General features: G+C 33.1%; 1 protein-coding gene across 1 annotated transcript; it reads left to right on the top strand.

The window, feature by feature from the left end:
• Window positions 1–2611: 2611 nt before the first annotated feature.
• On the top strand, window positions 2612–19878 carry per (period). The gene is made up of 23 exons (XM_066286014.1): window positions 2612–2698; window positions 6999–7122; window positions 7182–7268; window positions 7324–7496; window positions 9711–9830; window positions 9889–10049; window positions 10148–10355; window positions 10416–10631; window positions 10688–10873; window positions 12387–12550; window positions 12605–12724; window positions 12778–12915; window positions 12970–13196; window positions 13282–13585; window positions 13637–13846; window positions 13902–14070; window positions 14122–14285; window positions 14732–14941; window positions 17110–17229; window positions 17935–18108; window positions 18543–18710; window positions 18763–18918; window positions 18976–19878. The coding sequence occupies exons 2-23, from the start codon at window positions 7037–7039 to the stop codon at window positions 19057–19059; spliced, it is 3645 nt and encodes a 1214-aa protein (XP_066142111.1). The 5' UTR covers window positions 2612–2698; window positions 6999–7036; the 3' UTR covers window positions 19060–19878.
• The last annotated feature ends 15 nt before the right edge of the window (window positions 19879–19893 follow it).

The following is a 19893-nucleotide window of genomic DNA, read 5'->3' as shown; positions in this document are numbered from 1 at the left end:
GCAACTAAATACTAAAAAAATTGCAAGATTTGTCGCATTAAGGATCGGTAATTGAACGGCATCCTGATTTAGTGAAGGACATGCGCAGAGCAATATGGGCTAATTAATCATCACTAAATTTCTACGGATGAAAAACTTTAGCATCATCTTTGTCTTGAAGGTGAAGCTCGTGATGTAAATGGCAACAAGAGAACTACGCATTCTCATGAATGCACCTAAACACGTATTTTGCGACAAGAAAATCTTGGAAATTGCTACTCGTACTGCTGCATGTATATTTAATGAAGACTAATTGGTCCACAACATTTACATTTTGTCCGTGAGTACGACGAATGCGGCCATTGAGTGGACGACATCTTGAAAGAAGCTCGCAACGCCAGAAAAGACGCCAGAGCAGTGGAAGATCATTTTTATGATGCAGAAGAGATACTTATAGATGGTAGTAACATTACCAAGAAGTCGTAAAAATATGTTTTTGTGTGAATTTTTCATTTGAAAATTTTAAACGCGTTTTTCTCAAAACGACATTTTATTCAAAAACGGTTGAACATATCGACTTCAAAATTTAACACAATATTCAGCATATGGCTATTGTCGGTAACTCAATCGTGTTAAAATTTTCATTCTAACGCATAATTTTAACTCACATGCATTGACAGCGCAATAAAACGTATATTTTTTTCAATTTTCCGAAAACGCCGCCATTTTATTAATTTAAAGTGAAATTGAACATTTTTGGTACGGAAGATAGTGATGATGATACAGATTAAGAATACCTTTCGATTTTCTGTATTATATATCTATCGAGAATTGGAATTACCTGCATCAGGAGAACTAATGTTCTTTTTGATTGGTCTAAAGGCTGCTTTATAAGTAGGTAAATACATATTTTTAAATTATAGAAAAATATATTTTACTGTCATAAATAATTTATTTCTAAGGGAAAAAGTTTGCCCAATTACAAGCAATAATTTTTGAAAAAAAAAATTACGTGTTTATTTTTCGATGTTCACACTAGATTGCACCTTGAAATGTAGGTTCATGGTCAGAGTTGGCCATAAAGTAACAAAAGCGTGTCAAAAAAAGACGATCATTCTCAGATATGTCACTGCATTTATACCAGAATCTTCATTCAATCAAGTAATTTATTGCGTTAACATCTTTATTTCTTGATCCTCAAAATATCTATTGAACAGCGCAAAAGCGTACATAAAAGTAAGCCAAGTAGTGATTCAGAAGTATAAAGATTTTGAAAAAAAGTTACAAATTTTATTACACAGAGTTCAAACACGGAAAATGGGAATTCGTATGAAATTGAAGACTGAAGAATTGTTAGAAAACTTGGATATGGAATGAACGGATACTATGGCTTCATCTGGCAATATCCAAGAAACGAGAAAAATCACTAGATTTTTTTTTAAATTGGAAAGCAGTTTCGATATTTTCACAAATTTGCTGGTTATAGAATTTGAAGGTCTATTTTTCATATACGTATACAGTCACTCAAAAAAGTATCCGTACAGCCAGAAAAAAATTCTGTAAACCGTAACTTTTGACTGTTTTTATTCAAATTTTGTATAATGAAAATTCAAACCGAAACTCAATTTGCGTAATTGAGCAACTTTTGAAAATTTAACTTTTAGAGTGCTTTCCAGCGTTTAAAAAAAACTCCGTTTTGAAAACTTCTTGTGCGGTGGAAATTTTTCAATGTGGTGTTAACATTCTTGCAGAGAGGATTTTTCTTCATATATCCTGAAAATTTGATCAAAATCGAACAACAAATAAGGGTGTTGCAGCCTTTTAAAAACGCCAAAGAGTGACGATTTTCGCACAAAATGACGAAACTTTAACATTTTTGGCGACTTTAAAAAGCTCCAACTCCCTTATTTGCGATTAGATTTTGATCAAATTTTCAGGATATATGAAGAAAAATCCTCTCTACAAGAATGTTAATACCACATTGAAAAATTTCCACCGCACAAGAAGTTTTCAAAGCGGAGTTTTTTTTAAACACTGGAAAACACTCTAAAAGTTAAATTTTCAAAAGTTGCTCAATTACGCAAATTGAGTTTCGGTTTGAATTTTCATTATACAAAATTTGAACAAAATCAGTCAAAAGTTACGGTTTACAGAATTTTTTTCCGGCTGTACGGATACTTTTTTGAGTGACTGTATGTGATATTTTTTCGGTATGGAATATATACTTTTCCAAATCTCAACAATAAGATAAACTAATTTGCAAACGATTACTCTATGATAATGACCTTAGATTTATTATGAATATTTACTCTAAATTTTCTCCATACTCATGTCGCTATATCTGGATTAGATATTCATAGAAATCCTATTACCTTATAACCCCTCTCAAAAAACTTCTCCATGATCAATGTCACCCTATAAATGCAGATCTTAAAATAAAACTGTCAACTTATCTTCTATTATTGTGGGAGGATAAACAAAAGTCACGTTGTTCTAAGCGTGAATACGGACTCCAGTCGTTTTCCGTCTCGCTTTTCCCTTCTGCGCAGTCAATATCACTTTTCCTTCTAGATGAAAATTCGAACGAACAGCGATAGTAAAAGGAAATACTGCGAGTTACAGTGAACAGCTTGTAAACGGTTTCGTGTTTTACTGGTTTCCCACATTATGATCATTGACCTAATCGGGTTAAAGATTCAACATTTGACGGTATAGGTAAGTAATCATCCTTTGTGTCTGATATAAAAAATTGTTCTGCAAGATTCTAAAAAGTTATAAATAATGCGAATTTTAGTATGTCTGCCGGTAAGTGCGTGGTGGTTGAATCATAAGATCTTAGAGCAAATGTGTAACTTTTGCATTGGTGGGAAAAAATCTTTTTTGAATTTTTATTTTACCCGTAACAGTGTTATTGCAAAAATAAACGTTAGGTCTCACAATTTTACAATACCACGCCGACTTAAAATTATTAGCCCTGATTTGTACTTCTCCCCCTCACGCAATTTTGCCGCTGTTAAATGATTTTTAGTAGCCAGTCCTTCCCTCTGAAAATGCATGAAACTTCCTGAAATCATTGCTTGTAACAAGTTCAGCCTCAGAGTGGAGACCGTGCCCCACATTAACACCTTGTATATCAAAGTACTGGTTAAATAAAGTTCAAACATACGTTATTTTTCCAGATTTGCGAAGTTCATTGTATCATTTTTTAATGTTTTATTATAAGCAGATCCTGATAATATTACATTTACTTATATTTCCTAATGCATTTTTTGGCATTTTACGCATCTAAACACATTTTTACGTTTAATTATGACCAGTGTCGGCCTTAGCAAGCCTGGCGCCCTGGGCGAAACTTTTACCATAATCACCGCCCTCCTACTCTCAAGGAAAACCACCGACCAGGAAAGTCCGCCGCCCTTTCAGGTTTCTCACCCAACCTCGCCCTTCGTCAGGACGGTAGTCATTACAGCTCAGAACACATTTCCGAATCAGTTTAGCTAATTAAAAAGGATATGTCCTATAATGTTCCCATATCATTCAGAATTAAGAAGAGAGTTCCAGTTTTTACCTTCCTACAACTCAATTGATTTCAATCTTCAAATAAATATCTGAAGAGATAATTTGGAATAGAAATTGAGTGCCATAATGCCGCGTAGGGAAACATTGACACACATTGTACTACTAATATAGCGCATTTTTAATATTTTCAATTTTGTTACTCGCTAAAATCTCAGTATAATACTTTCAATAGTCGGAACCATATAACCCTCAATTAATCAGTTTTCTATAGAGCTAAAAATACCTCTCTAGAACGGATAAAATTAGGATTTCCCATGTCTCTGTCAGTCCCTATTCTCTTTGTGTTTATAGTACACAATTTGACCTGCTAAACCTTTTAATATTTGAATTGGTTGCCTGGGATGCATTATTAAACCCGTGGATAACTGCAAAGTCCCAAATTTGGTTTCCAGACCAATACAACGGGAGAAGTAAGTTTGTGGTTGACTTGGAAATTGCAAGGGTTGAGCTTCACATGGGCGATTATGTATATTGGATGTACCAAGTTAAGTGTGCACCATTGTTAATTTTGGTATCAGTAGAGATAAAATCTTAGTTTAAATTGCAAGGAATTGGAATTTTTTGGGTTGGTTACGATGGTGCTACAAAAAAATAGTTGAACATCGCGTTGTAGAAATAATTTAAAAGAAACACTTTTTATAAATGGAACACCGATTATATTTATAAACGAAATTAAAAATCGTTTAAGTTAATATAAAACTTGAGTAAGTTTTTTTTCAAATTAAACATTTTTTGTTGGACATCATATATGATTCTAATATGTCACATTTTTCTTCATGAGAAAAAAAATTTGAAAATATTTTAGGTACATTTACTGTAAATTTACAAATGCCTTAGATTTGACATTTTATCAAATTAACGCGTTATATTTAACATATTTGATTTTCAGTCGCTCAGCACTGGCTAGATTGAATTAATTAGACTGATTGTCGCTCGTACCATTACAAATAAAAATAGTTCAATATCTTAAAAAATGTTCATTTAAAGAAAAAAGGTTATTGCAGTTTTTAGTATAAAATTAAACTAGTTTTAATTTCGTTTATAAATATACACAACGTCCTATTAAAAAAAGGTGTTTTTTTATAATCATTACATCGCGATGATAATTTTTTTCTAGTATCACCATCGCAACCAGCCCCAGAAAACACAACTTCTTATAATTTAAACTAAGGTTCTTTAACAAATTTAACAATGGTGCGCACTTAATTTGATACACCCCATATATGCAATTAAAGCATTTATTTTGACGGCGAGGGTTAAACAACTTTTGTATTAGTGGGAGCTGAAGTTAAGATCTCGATTTTCACCAACATTTAGCAATTTAAAAAAAAACGTAAATGTTATCACGTTTATAGTGATTTTTCTTATTTTAAATGTAATTAAATATAAATACATTTCGAATCAGGGACTGACAATAGCATATGATCGAAGCAGTCTGGAATCACGTTGCCCGACACTGGTCTATCATCGTTACACCTGTAGATCCTGTCGGCTCCTGGCATTAAGTTGTATAATCGCAAATTAAACAAATAACGAGGTCTGGATAATTGATGGGAACTTATCAGCCGTTTATTATAGTTTATTATTTCTTGCTCTATTATTTGGTTGCATCGCAGTATAAGGACCTTTAGATCGAGATTAGTCCGGTAATGCTAATATACATTAGTTGTGTTTAGTACTAATATTCGAAAACTCATGGTTTATTTGAAATAAAAAATTATCATAACCAAGTTTTTTTAATTACTGTTTAACAATATTCAGAAGTAAATATTCTCTAAGTATGCAGATAAAGCTCTTCCCATCTCAGATATGGAAATGTTCAGTTTCTTGAAGCATCACGTATTTTTTGTTAAATAAGAGCACGATTCGTTTAAATTTTGCTTATTTTCCATCTATGCTGAATAACTTCTTGTGTCTTAGATAAACTCATAGTCTTAAAATTAAATGCTATATCCTCGTAGTTCTATTATATTTTCAAAAGTTGAGCAAATTTCTTTCCAGCTAAACCTAAAAATTTTCAGTATTTTAGTGTATTTTAAGGTTTCTATTAATGGGTGCACGTTTTCGTAAATTTCTGCCAAAATTTCAAATTTTTAAAGTTCCCAAATTTTAACCAAACACGTCTCGTTATATTTCTGTCTTAAATTCGAATAGAATATTTTCAAAATTTTTAGAAAATTTCTTCTCTCCTCAGACTTGTAAATTTAATGTTTTTATTGTATTCTATCCAAATTTTAGATTAATGAGTAAACACATATTTGTGCCAAAAATTACGTATTATTTTCATCTTGGTACCTACTAATGGAGGCTATTTCTATTCTGCTGCCTTTGGCGATTGACAAACAAAATTGATAAAATTACGTTCGTTCTTCACTGTATTTTCCAATATTTCTAATAAATCCATGAAAATAGCTCATAAATAGAACCACAAATAGAAAGAATGCACAATACCTTGTCTACAATATTTTGATGGAACTAGAGCGGCTGAAGTTGCACAACTTCAGATAATTTAAAATAACCGTCAGGCCTGTGATTATATTATCTAACGAACAATGCTGTGAACTTCATCATTATTCCATGCAAACATTTAAATTCACTTTATATAACTCGTCCAAAAGAGACGTTATAGTGTGCATCTCTTAAGGTCATCAAACTAGAATTATACAGTTCTTTGTTATATCAACTAGTTTTGTATTTACTTATAGTATTCCTAGTGTATAGATTAGTTTCGGATTTTTTGAATATGAATTTTCACAAAAAAATTTCTGAAACTCATTCTCGCACGAGCGACGTTTGGAAAAAAATTCCCCCTCACCATTATTTTACAAATTTGTCAAAATCGACATATTGTAACAAGTGATATTGTTTCAAATAACACTAAAGGTAGCTATGGAAAATGTATGTCAAAGTTAGCATTTGACAGATCAGATCACGAAAATTGCCATTTATTAATTTAAACCAAACAAAATCAAATTTGTGGTTTGCTAGAGAATATACGTGTGATTCTAATCCAGTTTCTATATAGCATGCCATTTTTGTACGTTTTCGTGATTCTTTAAAAAAGAATTATTCAATTTAAATATAATATACTTCTTAAAAAAGACAATTGAAATTTTTTTATTTGCTTGCAAATTCATTAAAACTAATGCAACCCTGCAGTCTTTTGTCATTTATTATTCTCTAAAAACAACCGTCTTTTTCTAAATTTATTTTTAATAATTTTCGATTTTTGAAGCATCGCTTTTCGATTCTTCAAACCTTGCCTATACCTCATAGAAATTTTGATTTAATATTTTTGGAACCTCTGTAGAGAAAAGAAACCTGGTTCTTCCTTCCTACACGATTTTTTTTTATTAATCCTCTATAAGTACTAAATTTTTGAGGAAGAAAGGTGAAATAACATCGAAAAAACGTTTCCGTATTCATTTTGTTTCAGATAGTTCATTCTTCTTATTTTCTTGGACTGAAATACTCTATCATGGAGTCCGAATCGGGTACCAACAACACCAAAATTTCCGATTCTGGGTATTCCAATAGCTGCAGCAACACCACTTCGCAGGGCAGGTATTTATTCTTCTTTGCAAATCAGATGTTAGTGTCGTAATGCAGAATTACCTTTCCAGCGCTAGTTCCAAGTCGAGGCTTAGCGGCGGTAGCAATTCCAGCCGAAGCAGTGGATATGAGAGAGCTCCATCTAAGCAAAATCAGAGGTACATTAGTCTTCTATTTAGTTTATTAGTTTTTTAAATATGGTTATTAATATAGCGATGAGAAAGGTCACTCGCAAGGGCCAAAACGCAACAAAGACCGAGAGCACAAAAAGAAGAAACAAAAGTCTTCAACGTCTTTAGCGGTTCCAGCCCTTACTACCATTCCTCAAGCTTTTATTGTTCCTTCTGAGACGTTTAGTGTGACACCTGCAGTTAATGCCACATCGGGTATGTATCTTTTATATATCAAGTTTTGGATATTATGCTTCTTGTAGCGAAGTGGGATATTACTATATAGAATTTCGATATCTGCATTAGAAAAATTCGGAAAGTGATTCTTTGCTTCAAAATGACAGAAAAAGTTTGTTTAAACATAAACAAAAGTCAGTACCTAGATGTTGCATTTGTGAGCCACTGTAGCTCGGCTCTTTAGGCGTCTTACCAAAGTGTAAGGCGAGTTTGGGCGATAGTTATTACTGACAATATTTAAATTTTTTTAAATTACTGTAGATTTCTCCTGGATTTAAGGAAATTTTGAAATCTGAAAAATATTTGTTTCTTAGTTGTTTGCGTAATTTTTTATTTTGTTAAGTGAATATCGTAAAATTTTCTGCGTTTTTCGTAGCTTCAAACACGGCTACCCTGTCTGTGGATTCTAATATACGTATTAGGAACCAATCATCTACGGTATTTTCGCCCAAATTTTCTTTACGTTTGAAAATACATCTTCCTTTTCTGCCCAATTATGCGAAAACATTCGCAATTTAGTTCGTAGAAGTTCGAAATTCGTCATAACGAAAATCGTCGAATATTCGGAAACTATTAATGCAATTAAATTGTGATAATTGTGCTTTTCAGATTGACTTTCTACCTTTCTCTAAAACACATTTTAGTTTAAAATTGAACCTTGTGATATATTTATATAGAGGTTTGGGATTATTTTTGCACGTTTTTGTTAGTACATGTGCTAAATTAAATTGTAAATTTGCATAAACACGTGATTCTGGCCTGTTCTGATCGTTTTAATTTCGTTTTATTGCGGATGATAATTTGATATAGTTACTTCGTGAAACTAAGTTAAAATGTTTTGAAATCTTTATATTAAGAATCTTATGTTTCAAAATTGAATTCTGAACAGATCCAAAAAACCCTAAGAGCTGTGAGGGGTACACACAAAGATTACTAAAATTTCAATATCTCGTATCTCAGATCTCACATCTCGCGATGCATGTGAAGTTTATACCGTATTTTTACAAATTATTATTTTTTTTAATTCAAAAGCAATATTAAATAAGACCAAAAAATATTATCGTTTGACATTTGCTAATTATTTTTAATGTTGCTTATCTCACCAGTAGCACAAAATGGCCGATTTTTAAAATTGATACAAGATCAAGTGACAAGTCAAATTAAAAGTCTTTCAAAGCTGCATTGTATGGTGTATTGCGATTCAAAATTTATCGATTCATTTTTGAGAATAACAGATGTAAATTTGGTTAAAAATGCAATATTAAGAAATGTGTATGTTACAAAAAAATTTGATTTTTGTTAGAAAATTGTTTTTTTTTTCGATTTTGTGCTCATAAACCGTTGTTGGTTAAAAAAAAAGAATAAAAAGAAAAATAAAAATAGCTAAAGAATTGTTTGTGAGCAGAAAGTCGAAAACAAACCAATTTCTCATCAACAAACACGTTTTTTAATTGTTTATGTATCATTTAACTTTGTATTGCATTTTTTACCAATTTTATTTCTGTTTTTCTAAAAAACTAATTGTCAAATTTTGAATCACAATAATCCATTGAATGTACTTTTGAAAGAACTTTAATTTAAAGTTTCACTTGACCCATGTTTCAATTTTAAAAATCGACCATGTAAATGAGGCACCTGTACGCAATACCTTAGTAACCGATGGATGCAACTTCCTCACTATCAACAATTATAGAAGATAAAATAAATGGGTACGAGACTGGGCAGGGATATTTTGCTGGCAGGAGACCTATTTACTTTATTTCGATCTGCTCTGGGGCAGCTAACAGACTTCCTCGATATCTTTATTGACTTTCAACAAACTATCTCTGAAGCAACTCGGAAAGAATGCTATTTGGATAACGTCTTTGTGAATTTCGATCACAACCCATGCTCAATCGAGATGGTTGACTTGAATTTGTGAGACTATCTAGGTAAACAATTCCGAGTTATAACGAGACTCCAATTCGAAGTTAAGACCAATAATAGAATGGTTTCTGCCAATTTTGCAATATTGTTTGCGAACCATCCTGGGATTTAGTCCCCATTGACACTTTTACAAGTTATATTTCTTTTTGCCAGCTATTCCTATTCGAAACAATCTAACGAAAGACCACCCGTATCTAAAATTGCCTTTCTTTATTCTTAATTTTACAATTCAAGTCCATCCATCTAATGGGTATGTTCCTTTAATAGTGGAACCCACCGCGTGCCCAATTCATTTGGAAACAGCTGTGCCTGAAACTTTAGAAACCTCACTAGTCCACGTGGATACTGCGTTAAGTACCATTATTCCTTTGGTGACAGACGATGTGGGTATGTGCTGTCCATCTTTATGAATTTTTCAAGAATATAACGATGTTGCTCCATGTAGGAATTTTGGAAAGCAACATTACTGTGGTGCCCGATGATAAAGAAGTGGTTTCATGTGGCACTGAGAACTATCATCAGTTAGCGAAAAGTGTCGACGATTCCAAAGTTGAGGGGGATTTGTTACAGTTCGATGTCATACCATCTAGTCAGCCTGAAGTAAATGTAAATGAGATATTCAAAATGTTGTTCTGCAGTTTTTTTAACTGCAGCAAAAGTAAAATTTTTCCTGAACCCGCATCTAATGTAATTCCATACTTTAGGATGGATTTTGTTGCGTAATTTCGATGTACGACGGCGTGGTCCTTTACACAACTCCTAGCCTCACCTCAATCTTAGGTTTTCCGGAAGATATGTGGTTGGGCCATTCTTTCATAGATTTTGTGCATCCTAAAGACCGTGATACGTTTTCCAGTCAAATCAGCACAAGTGTTAACTTGCCTTTAGTTGATTCCCAAGGGAAAGTTAAAGGTAAAGAAGTTTTGTTACAGAGAATAATTTTTTGCATTCGATATTTGTTTTTTTGTTTAGATGTGAAGAATTACCTCTATGTTTGTCTGAAGCAGTATGTCAATAAAGACCCCTCAGAAGTCAATGTTTTAGAAAAACCAGTTTCATATCAAGCATTTCATTTGACAGTCACTATAAAGAGAATGTCGGACTCATCCGAAACTCGTCTCTGCGACCACAATAACAACGGCCTTTTCTTAGTTATTTTAGCAGTGCCAGTTTACAGTGCTTATAAAGGTACTTCACAGAACTATATATGGTTGTTTTTGTACTTATAATTTGTATTAATTCAGTACCAGGAGAGAGAAAAAAATCGACCAAATTTGGAATGCGTCACACTGCAACGTGCATATTTAGCTACGTTGATCCAGACGTAGTCACCAGTTTCGGCTTCTTGCCTCAGGATATGTTAGGCAAGTCAGTCTTTGACTTTTACCATCCTGAGGACATGCCCTTTTTGAAGGAGGTGTATAAGTCTGGTGAGAATTTATTAAATTGATACAAAAAGAAATCCTATTTATTGTTTGGTAAACTGGTGGGTTTGTGTAACCTCCATTTAAAAATAAACATAAGTTTCCAGTTAATAGGAGAAGCAATTTACCAATCACTTATGTAAATTAAGTTACCTAAGTTTCAGGCTTCAATTGCACTTTAAAGATGTTTTTGTGCTGTTGCTTTCTCCGGGCTATAATAAGACTGTTATATGGAGTCCAAGCAATAAAGTCCACGTTGATCGTTAAATATAGACATGAAGTTCTTTCTGCTCCTGTGGATAAGGGATAATTTGTAATTTAACCGAGTAATCAAAATGATTTTTTAGATAATTCAAAATAAAATTTAATAACTAAACAATATTTATTGTAAAATGACACCTTATTTTGCAAAAAAGAAGGCATTGCGAACACATCTAAAAATAAAAGAAATATTTCCTGAAATCATAGGTTTCTGGAATAATTTGTTACCGAAATAGAGTGTGAAAGAGTAGAGTATATACAGGGTGTCCCATAAGCCAACGACATTTCTTGAAGGATGGATAGACCAACTGAAATAAGTCGATTTAACTAAACTTGCCTTAGTCCAAAAGTTGATAATAACCGAGATACAAGGTGTCAAGAGCTCAATAAAATGTCTTTTTAAAATTTGAAAAATTCGGATTGCTTCCATAGATATCCGCAAAAAACTAAATTTTTAAAAAGGTTGTTTTTATTGGGCTAATTTGAAGAGGGATTAAAAAGGAAAATTTAAAAATTAATTAAAACTCAATAAGACATCATAATTGCCAGTTTTTCTCTTCTTCGAAGTAGAGTTATCATATTTGAAATCTGACATTTAGGTTTCTTGCAACCATCATCGACTTGGTTTTTTTCTGATAGGCCACATCTTGGATTTTAAAATTTTTAAATTCAATTTTTTTTTTGATCAAGACCATGTATTACATGTTAAGATTCACTATTTCAGTTTGATCAAAGTATACATCGTCGGGACTAGAATAAATAATCAAATTTAAAAATGTAAAAGTTCAAGATGGCGTCCATAAGAAAAAATAAATTCGATGATGATTGCAAGAAATCTAAATTTCAGATTTCAAATATGACATCACCACTTTTTAAAAGAGAAAAACTGGAAATTATGATGTGTCATTCGTTTATAATTATGTCTTCAAATATCCTCAGTAAAGAAAAGAAAGCTTTTTTCAAAATTTTGCTTTTTTACGGTTATCTCCGGAAATAATCTTTGAATTTTTAAAATTTTGAAAAGGCATTTTATTGAGCTCCAAATTGCGCAACTTTGTCTCAATTTAACTGACCTCGCATCTCTCATGGTTACTGAGATCCCAGTGATGAGTGGAGAATCTGAATAATCCTGTATATACTCTACTCGAATAGAGTGTGAGAGTGTGAAAAATTGAAAATGGGTAACGGGCTTTTCAATTTTTCCTCTATTTTTTCTCATAGAGAATAATGGTTTAATCCTACGATTTACACATTTTAGTGATGAAAACCTGTCGAAATAACGGCTCAGTGTTCCGAAGCAAACCTTACAGATTTCTAGTACAAAATGGTTGTTTTGCCATGATAGAAACTGAATGGTCAAGCGTAATAAATCCATGGTCTCGTCAATTAGAATTTGTCATTAGCCTGCATCAAGTGCTACAGGTAAACGTCCCTCTTTTGCAAATACTTTAAATTTAATTTCTCATAAATATTCAGGGCCCATTAAATCCAAATGTCTTTGACATGGCGAATAACAAAGAGTTTAAAACTATTCCCGATGAAGTAATCAAACAAGGAAATCTATTGCAAGGAGATATTATCCAAATTCTAACACAGGTATACATATTTTAATTATATTATTGTGTAAATGTGTAACCGCTTTTTGTTAGGAGTTACCTAAACCAGCAGAATTGGGTAAACAGGAAGTTTCCAAACGTTGCAAAGACCTAGCGAATTTCATGAAATCCCTTATGAATAGTTCCAAGTTAGAAATTGACGTACCACTGGAGTATAATCCAAGCATTTCTGTAAGAATAATATGTCAAAAAGAAAATGTTTAAATTTACTTATTTATTCAATAGGAACGAGACTCGGTAATGTTGGGTGAAATTTCTCCTCATCACGATCTTTACGACAGCAAATCGTCCTCCGAGACTCCTCCTAGTTACAGTCAGTTGAATTACAATGAGAATTTATGCAGATTTTTTCAAAGTAATCCTAAGACGACAGGCACCTCAGATGAAAGCAATTCTGCCAGTAACGTGATGGAAACTGATGGGAAAAATAGTCTAGAATGTGCCCCCACTCAGTAAGCTAATAATAATTATTTTGTAACCTCTACTGACACCTCTTTGACCATTTTTACATCTTTTTCAAACTGATATTTTATTCAGGAAATGCCTTTCTCCAGTGCAAAACAGTGGCGCTTCTGCCTGTGGAAGCGCCGGAAATTTAAGTTCCGGCAGTAACCCGAATCTCGAAAGCGGTACTACTAGCGGTACTAACATATCAAACGATGACTATAAACCGCCTCAATTGACTGAATTAGTGTTGGTCAAACATAATGAAGATATGGAGAAAATTATGATACAAAGACATAGGAAGGAGAGATCGCACATTAAAGATCGCCAGGCTAAGAAAACCCATCAGAAGTTGGAAAAACATACCAATGGTATGCTTACTAATGCTTTAAATGAGGTGGTAAGATGTTAAATAATTGTGTTCAAATAATAATTGTTTTCTCTCTAGCATGCACATGGGGTCAAAAGAAGTGGTTCGCATTCATGGAAAGATGATTGCCATAAAGTTTCAAAGCACAATCATAAAAATGCTCGAAATAATATTACTGAGGATATTGGCTCCAACAATAAAGAACTCAATGGCACGGAACTTATTGAGAATTATCTAACAGATGCCTATTTGCCTCCCAATGCGAACAGAACTGAGACTTTTAACTCTGTAAGAGGCTCTAATAGTTCATTTATATCACGTGAAAATATTCATGTCTCTTTAGAACAAGACGTGGACTCCATTATCTGTTCCAATCATCATAAACTCACAAACAGCTTTAATTACTGCAAACACATCTTGTAATCCAAACATGCTTCCGATTTATTACGTGCCTGCACTCATTCAACCAAGAGTGGTTGCAAGCAACGAGGACTCTCCTCAAAAATGCCAAGGTGATGATTTTCGGTAAAATGGAAAAAAGGTATTTTAATTATTAGTTTCAGTTCAATATATGCCAGCTGGACTAGTTTGCAGTTACAATCCCATCTTTCTTCCTCATCCAATTTTTTGCTCTACAGTACCCATCGTTTCCTTGCCTCAACCCAACCTTTCATCTTCAGGACCTCCTGAAGAAGCTTTGTTGGGCAGCGGCATAAATCCACCACCAGTAAGTACAATTTTTATATTAGTTTGTTAAGCGTTATTGGTTAAAATGTATGATGTTTTAGTTATTATGAGAACATCTTCAGCTAGTGAGGTCATAATAAAACTTTGTGATTTCTTCCTCTCTAGGAAATGCTGAAATTTGAAATTATTTGGTTACACATGCTGGAGTATCGAAGGCCTTTTCCAGCGGTACCACCATTCTTGTTAAAATTTCACCTTGGGTTTTTCATTCCACCATGTCTCGTAGAAGCTCTTCACGGTTTAGATACGATTTTGCCCTTAGTTTTCAACTCGTTGATATGATTCAGTTATGTTCGACGTACTTATCACTCATAAGACTGAATTCTGATTTCTAGCAATAAATCTTGATATTCCTAAGATTATTGTAAATTTTTTATCAAACATCTTTTGAAACATATTAATTTATGGGTTTTAAAACACTTCAAGGCGAACCCCAATCTACCAAGTTTCCCAGGCTTGATCCAGCAATCCAACAATAGCTCATTACAATCTGATCAATACCATCAATGCGACAACACTCATGGGGGCTCGAATTTACTATCTCAGTGCGACAGGCCCTCATCGCAGGCTACATCAGTCAAAGCAGAACCAGGAAGCAGAATTGGCTCTATTGCATCAGCTAGTGTAGTCAATAAGGTGATGATACATTTTTAAGTACATACTGCCTTTAGGAGACTGTAGTTTTCAGACTTTTTTACGGTGTTAATCTTATATTTTTTAAACTTTTAATTGACTTTTGTCCAGTAATGTGTGGCTGTCAAATCTAGTAAATTTTGTTGTCTGTGCAAATCAAAATATTTAACATTAATAGCTGCAGTAAGGCTTCGGGCTGAACAGTACAGTGTCGTTGTGGGATTTGCATGTACTTAAGCTCAGCGACGAAACTATGAATATAATTAAAGTGGAAGTACGTTAGTCCCATATTGTAACATCCGGCCATGGGATGGCATAAGAGAGGTTTCTGGAGATTTAATGAGTTGGGAATAAATATGAAGAAAATTAAGAATATCAGCAGACAGCTACGACATATAGCAGAAGGGATTCAGTTTGGAGCGTGTGTCAATGAGATGCCAAAATAACATTCCTTTTAAATATGGATAATTTTGAAGATCTGGAATTAGATTTCTTTCCTCTCAAAACCGAAGTTGCTGAAGATTATTATACAGGGTGTGCCAAAAAGGTTTTACCAAACATGACGAGTTTATCTGAGACATTACGGCCAACAAGTTTTGCGTGCCATTTAGGGTTCACAATAACTTTTGTTCAAAAACGTAATGTTAGCTCGTTGACACCAAAAGACTTTGATGTTTAATTAAACGTTTATTAAAGACAACGCAAAAAAAAATGTAATAAGAGTTCAAAATGACGACCCTCCAACCTGGTTACATAATCGTGTCCTTTGAATTATTGAATCATGTCTCCGCTGTATGATGTGCAGATCTTGCTGCGCGAAAACAGAGGCTGCCGTTTCTACTCCCAACCATCAACTTCCTTTGTTCTGTATTCCTCTTTACTTTTTGTCTGTTAAGTATATCCTGAAATTTCAGGACATGCTGTATATTGTGATAGTTTAAGATTCTGCAAAGGTGCTTGAAACAAGGAAAGCGTTGGCTTATCCGCCTTAAATTAAAAAAAAAGCATGGTGCACAGGGCTGAATTCATGTAGGTTGTTACCCCAAGTATTTTTTTCCGCCCCCTTATACCGTACCTATTTAATACATATCATCTTATTGGATCATTTGTTTATTTTTCTTTTATTTTCTTTGTTTTTCCTTATACAGAATATTTGGTAGATGGTTTGACAAATTTTTTTGGTGACAGAGAAAATCATTTGGAATCGATTAAACCTAATTTACTTCTATATAAAACCTCGCGATTTTCGAGATATAATTTTTTAATGATTTTTCACAAAATTTTAAATTTAAGCTTTACTAAATTTATCTCTAATAGTACTATCGGCTTGAGCTAAATTTATTCTGCTGCGTGAATGTATGATTCTTTTAAGTAAGCCATAAAAATTAAAATGCGGCCATAATAAGGACAAAAAAGAAGCAGGAATTTATAAGGCAACGAAGAAATTATAGATTTTAAATTGTTGGAAATAAAATTTTATTTCTAATAATTAAATTAATTAATTAAAAATAAATGAAACTGAATAATGAAATTTACAAAAAATCACAAAAAATTGTATATAGAAAACCGTGAGGTTTTGTTGCAACAAGTATTTTGTCAAATGTCAAACAATCTCTTTCTTCACTGCTTTCTTTTACCTGCTATATTCTTAATTATTTATTTTTACCTCTAATTTCGTACATTTGTTTACCTATGCTTACTTCTTCCCCAGCGTCTTTTATTTCTGGGTGATTAATTTTGTATTAACTTAAGAGTTTATTTGTCCATTCGTTATCAATTTTCTTCACCATCACGACTTTTATTGCTCCAGATTTACGTTCTGTTATGTTTGTAGCTTTAAATATTAAATTTTATACATATATGTATAAGAAATAATTAGAACGTCCCCGATGTAGACCAGGTGTGTAATAGCATGATGAGAACAGTATTTATACCTGGTGTTTCTATAAAAACTTGCTCCAGACATGAATTAAGCAGTAGAGTAAATTATTAAAGTCTGACAAATCACGTCAAGGGAAATGCATAGAGACTCAAAACACATAGAATATATTCTTGAAATAGCATTTTTCATTTGCCTTTTGCACTCGTTTTAAACTCGAAACATTTATTTTTGCTTCTATAACTACCTAATGTTAAATCGTACAAATATAGCGGTGCTTGTACATTTCCAGGCCCTCTCAGAATGTTCCCGAAAGGACTTGGGTTTGCAATCGGTCTGTTCTCCTGATACCCCGTTGGTCAGCCCTCCGGACGGTGAAACGCAAGCAGAACAATTTAGTACAAATACTAAGGTCACTTCTCATTCTATAATATGTAAATATTTATACACCCGGGCATTAGGACATTTTTATTTCAGTCACTTTGTTTTTGTACATGTGCTTTGCACTTTTCGTTACACTTAAGTCAAGTTTTATCATACACCAACATGCTTAAGACGAATTAATGGATTTGCATCAATGATACCTGGCTCCTATTTACTTTAAGACTCAGTTTACTGTTTTATTTTGAAAGTAAACATTTTCCAAGTTTATTGATGTAAGTACCTATGAACCATTGGTTGTATTCAGTGGGGGTGACAGTTATGCGACAATTGATCAACAATTTGAAGATTTTTATTAAAAAAAGGAAATTAATTTTCGCTGTAGTATGATTGGCAAGGAGCAGAATTCCCATCAATAGCACAACTGTTGAGTCTGCTGAATACCTCTATTCAGCCTTAAAACCAGGCTTTAAGTGGACAATTTCACGATTTATTTGCCCTGTTTGTTGTGTTGGTTCGCAATCATCCATCATGCGTCCAAGTGTCTCTCTACGGAATTGTTGTAGGTCACGCCTACAAGGGCCACTTTTGCAATATATTTTTGTGCTATTGACGAAGCAGTAAGGTAATGAAAGTGGCCCTTAAATCACATGATAATCCTTTGCTGAGAAGCAATTCCCTCCACCTTGCATGCCATGGTTTTTTAATCACTCTATTACAAAGTATATTATTGCAGAATATGAAACCCATGAGCCGACCTCGGCAACCTGAGAATAAGTGCAGAATCAATAGAATGGACGAAGAAAGCAGTTGTTATTCTTCTTCCTACTCTTCTTTTCTTAAAACCGATACAGGGTCTGGGTCTAATGATGACTCGACTTCCAATAACAATTCCAACAAGACCGATGATGTGAGTATTTTGATTACCTTCAACACATACACTACTAATCTCTCGGGAGCCCGCAGAAGAAGTTAAAATATGGCTAATTACATACAGGGCGTTTTATAAATATTTTAAAATAATATTTTTATACACAGCAATTTTTAGAAATAACTGCATCTATTAATCCTTTTCTACCGTGTGCCCCATTCAAAAATTCAACACACCTTGTTATTCAATAAAAAGTTTTTAGATCAAAATTTGAGTAAAAAATTCAATTAAACTAAATCACTGAGCTGTACCATGAGCAATTTTTTTCGTTTAACTAATCAAGACCGTGCTGTTAAATCTTATATGGGACGCGCTACATATTTAAAGAAACATCTACAAGATATTATTTTTTTGTGCTAATGCATGAATCAAATTTTTTTAGATACCCTGTATATATTACTTTATCATTAAAGGAAATGCTGAAGCAGCCTCAAAAGGTACATCCAATGCGGAAGAAAGATCCACCATGGGTGGAATCAGTGACTGTATCCTCAGATTTGATATTCAAATATCAAATGGAAGTCAAAGATCTAGATGACATACTAAAATTAGATATGAATGTCTTGAAAAAAACAGAACAGGTATGTTTAATTAAAAAATTTAAATTAATTTGTTAATTGCGATTCTAAATAGCCCATGATGGTTAATGATCAACTACATCAGTTGTACATTGAAATGGAACTGGAAGGATTGTCAAAAGCTTTAACTCTTGAAGAGGGGTTTTCATCTAATAGTAACAGCAGTGATGAAACTCCTTCGAAGAGCTCTAATTCCAACGTACAACCTAGGGTAAGATTGATTTTTGGGACCTTAGAAAACCATTTCTTACAGATAAATCCTTTGTAGTCGAAAAAACGCAAGTCTTACAGTTCCTTGATGATGATTTATGAGGAAAACGCGCCATTGCCTCCTCCCGAAGCGAATTCATAACCTTGCTACATTTGTTGTTGAATTGTTTTATTTTTAACACGAATGGTTGTCTCACAGTTTAAGAGAATATTAGAATCATTTTTATAATATTTATAATATTTGAGTGATAAGTGTAGATATTTTTCAATGTTTAGCTACTTGTTGTTACGTGTATGTCGCCTATTCTGCAAGACTTGACGGAATTGAGTTTAAGATCACTGATTGAAGAGCAAGGAAGCTTTTGTGAGATTTGGAGGACTTTTTGATCTCCTCATAGTTAAGTACTCAAATATTTGAGATGACGGTACGTATTAAATATCTATAATATTAGTGCACTCGACTTTATACTGGTGAATTTTCTAAAAATTCAAACAATAGATGTAAGGTTGTTTTTGTTATGGACTTATTCGTATCTTCCTAATATTAGACATTTTTGTATAAATTATGTTTTAAATCCAAAACAAGTTTACCAGTAAAGACCATCATATTTCTCATTTGTGTCTTTTATTTTACATTAAGCATAGTTTATAAGAAGGCCAAAAAATCAATAAAGTCTTAGACTTAAATGTTATTCCTATTTAAGTAGGAGGATTATTGAAGAGTCAGGTACTATTCCAGATCATTATTCTTTAAATGCGACTAAAAATTCACAAAAACAACCTTTGTTTATCTGCACCTGCAGTAAAAACAAACAAGTTGATTTATTAAGAAAATAGTGGAAATCAAAGCAGTTTACTGGATGGTTAATCATGGACGTATTTAAATACACGGGATGCCATAAAAACCTGATTACTAATGTCTTTGAGTCCTTCCTACTCCAAGACGTCTAATTTTTGAACACGTAAGTATAAATAA

This window comes from Euwallacea fornicatus, chromosome 9, assembly GCF_040115645.1.
Source record: "Euwallacea fornicatus isolate EFF26 chromosome 9, ASM4011564v1, whole genome shotgun sequence".
In the NCBI taxonomy this organism is placed as follows: domain Eukaryota; kingdom Metazoa; phylum Arthropoda; class Insecta; order Coleoptera; family Curculionidae; genus Euwallacea; species Euwallacea fornicatus.
The sequence above is the reverse complement of the archived record's forward strand: the minus strand, read 5'-3'. Positions and strand labels throughout refer to the sequence as shown.

Coding starts and splice junctions, on each gene's coding strand:
- per (XM_066286014.1), top strand. CDS start 7,037: ATGGAGTCCGAATCGGGTACCAACAACACCAAAATTTCCGATTCTGGG. Junction 7,269..7,323: donor CCATCTAAGCAAAATCAGAG/GTACATTAGTCT, acceptor TTATTAATATAG/CGATGAGAAAGGTCACTCGC. Junction 12,551..12,604: donor GCCTGCATCAAGTGCTACAG/GTAAACGTCCCT, acceptor ATAAATATTCAG/GGCCCATTAAATCCAAATGT.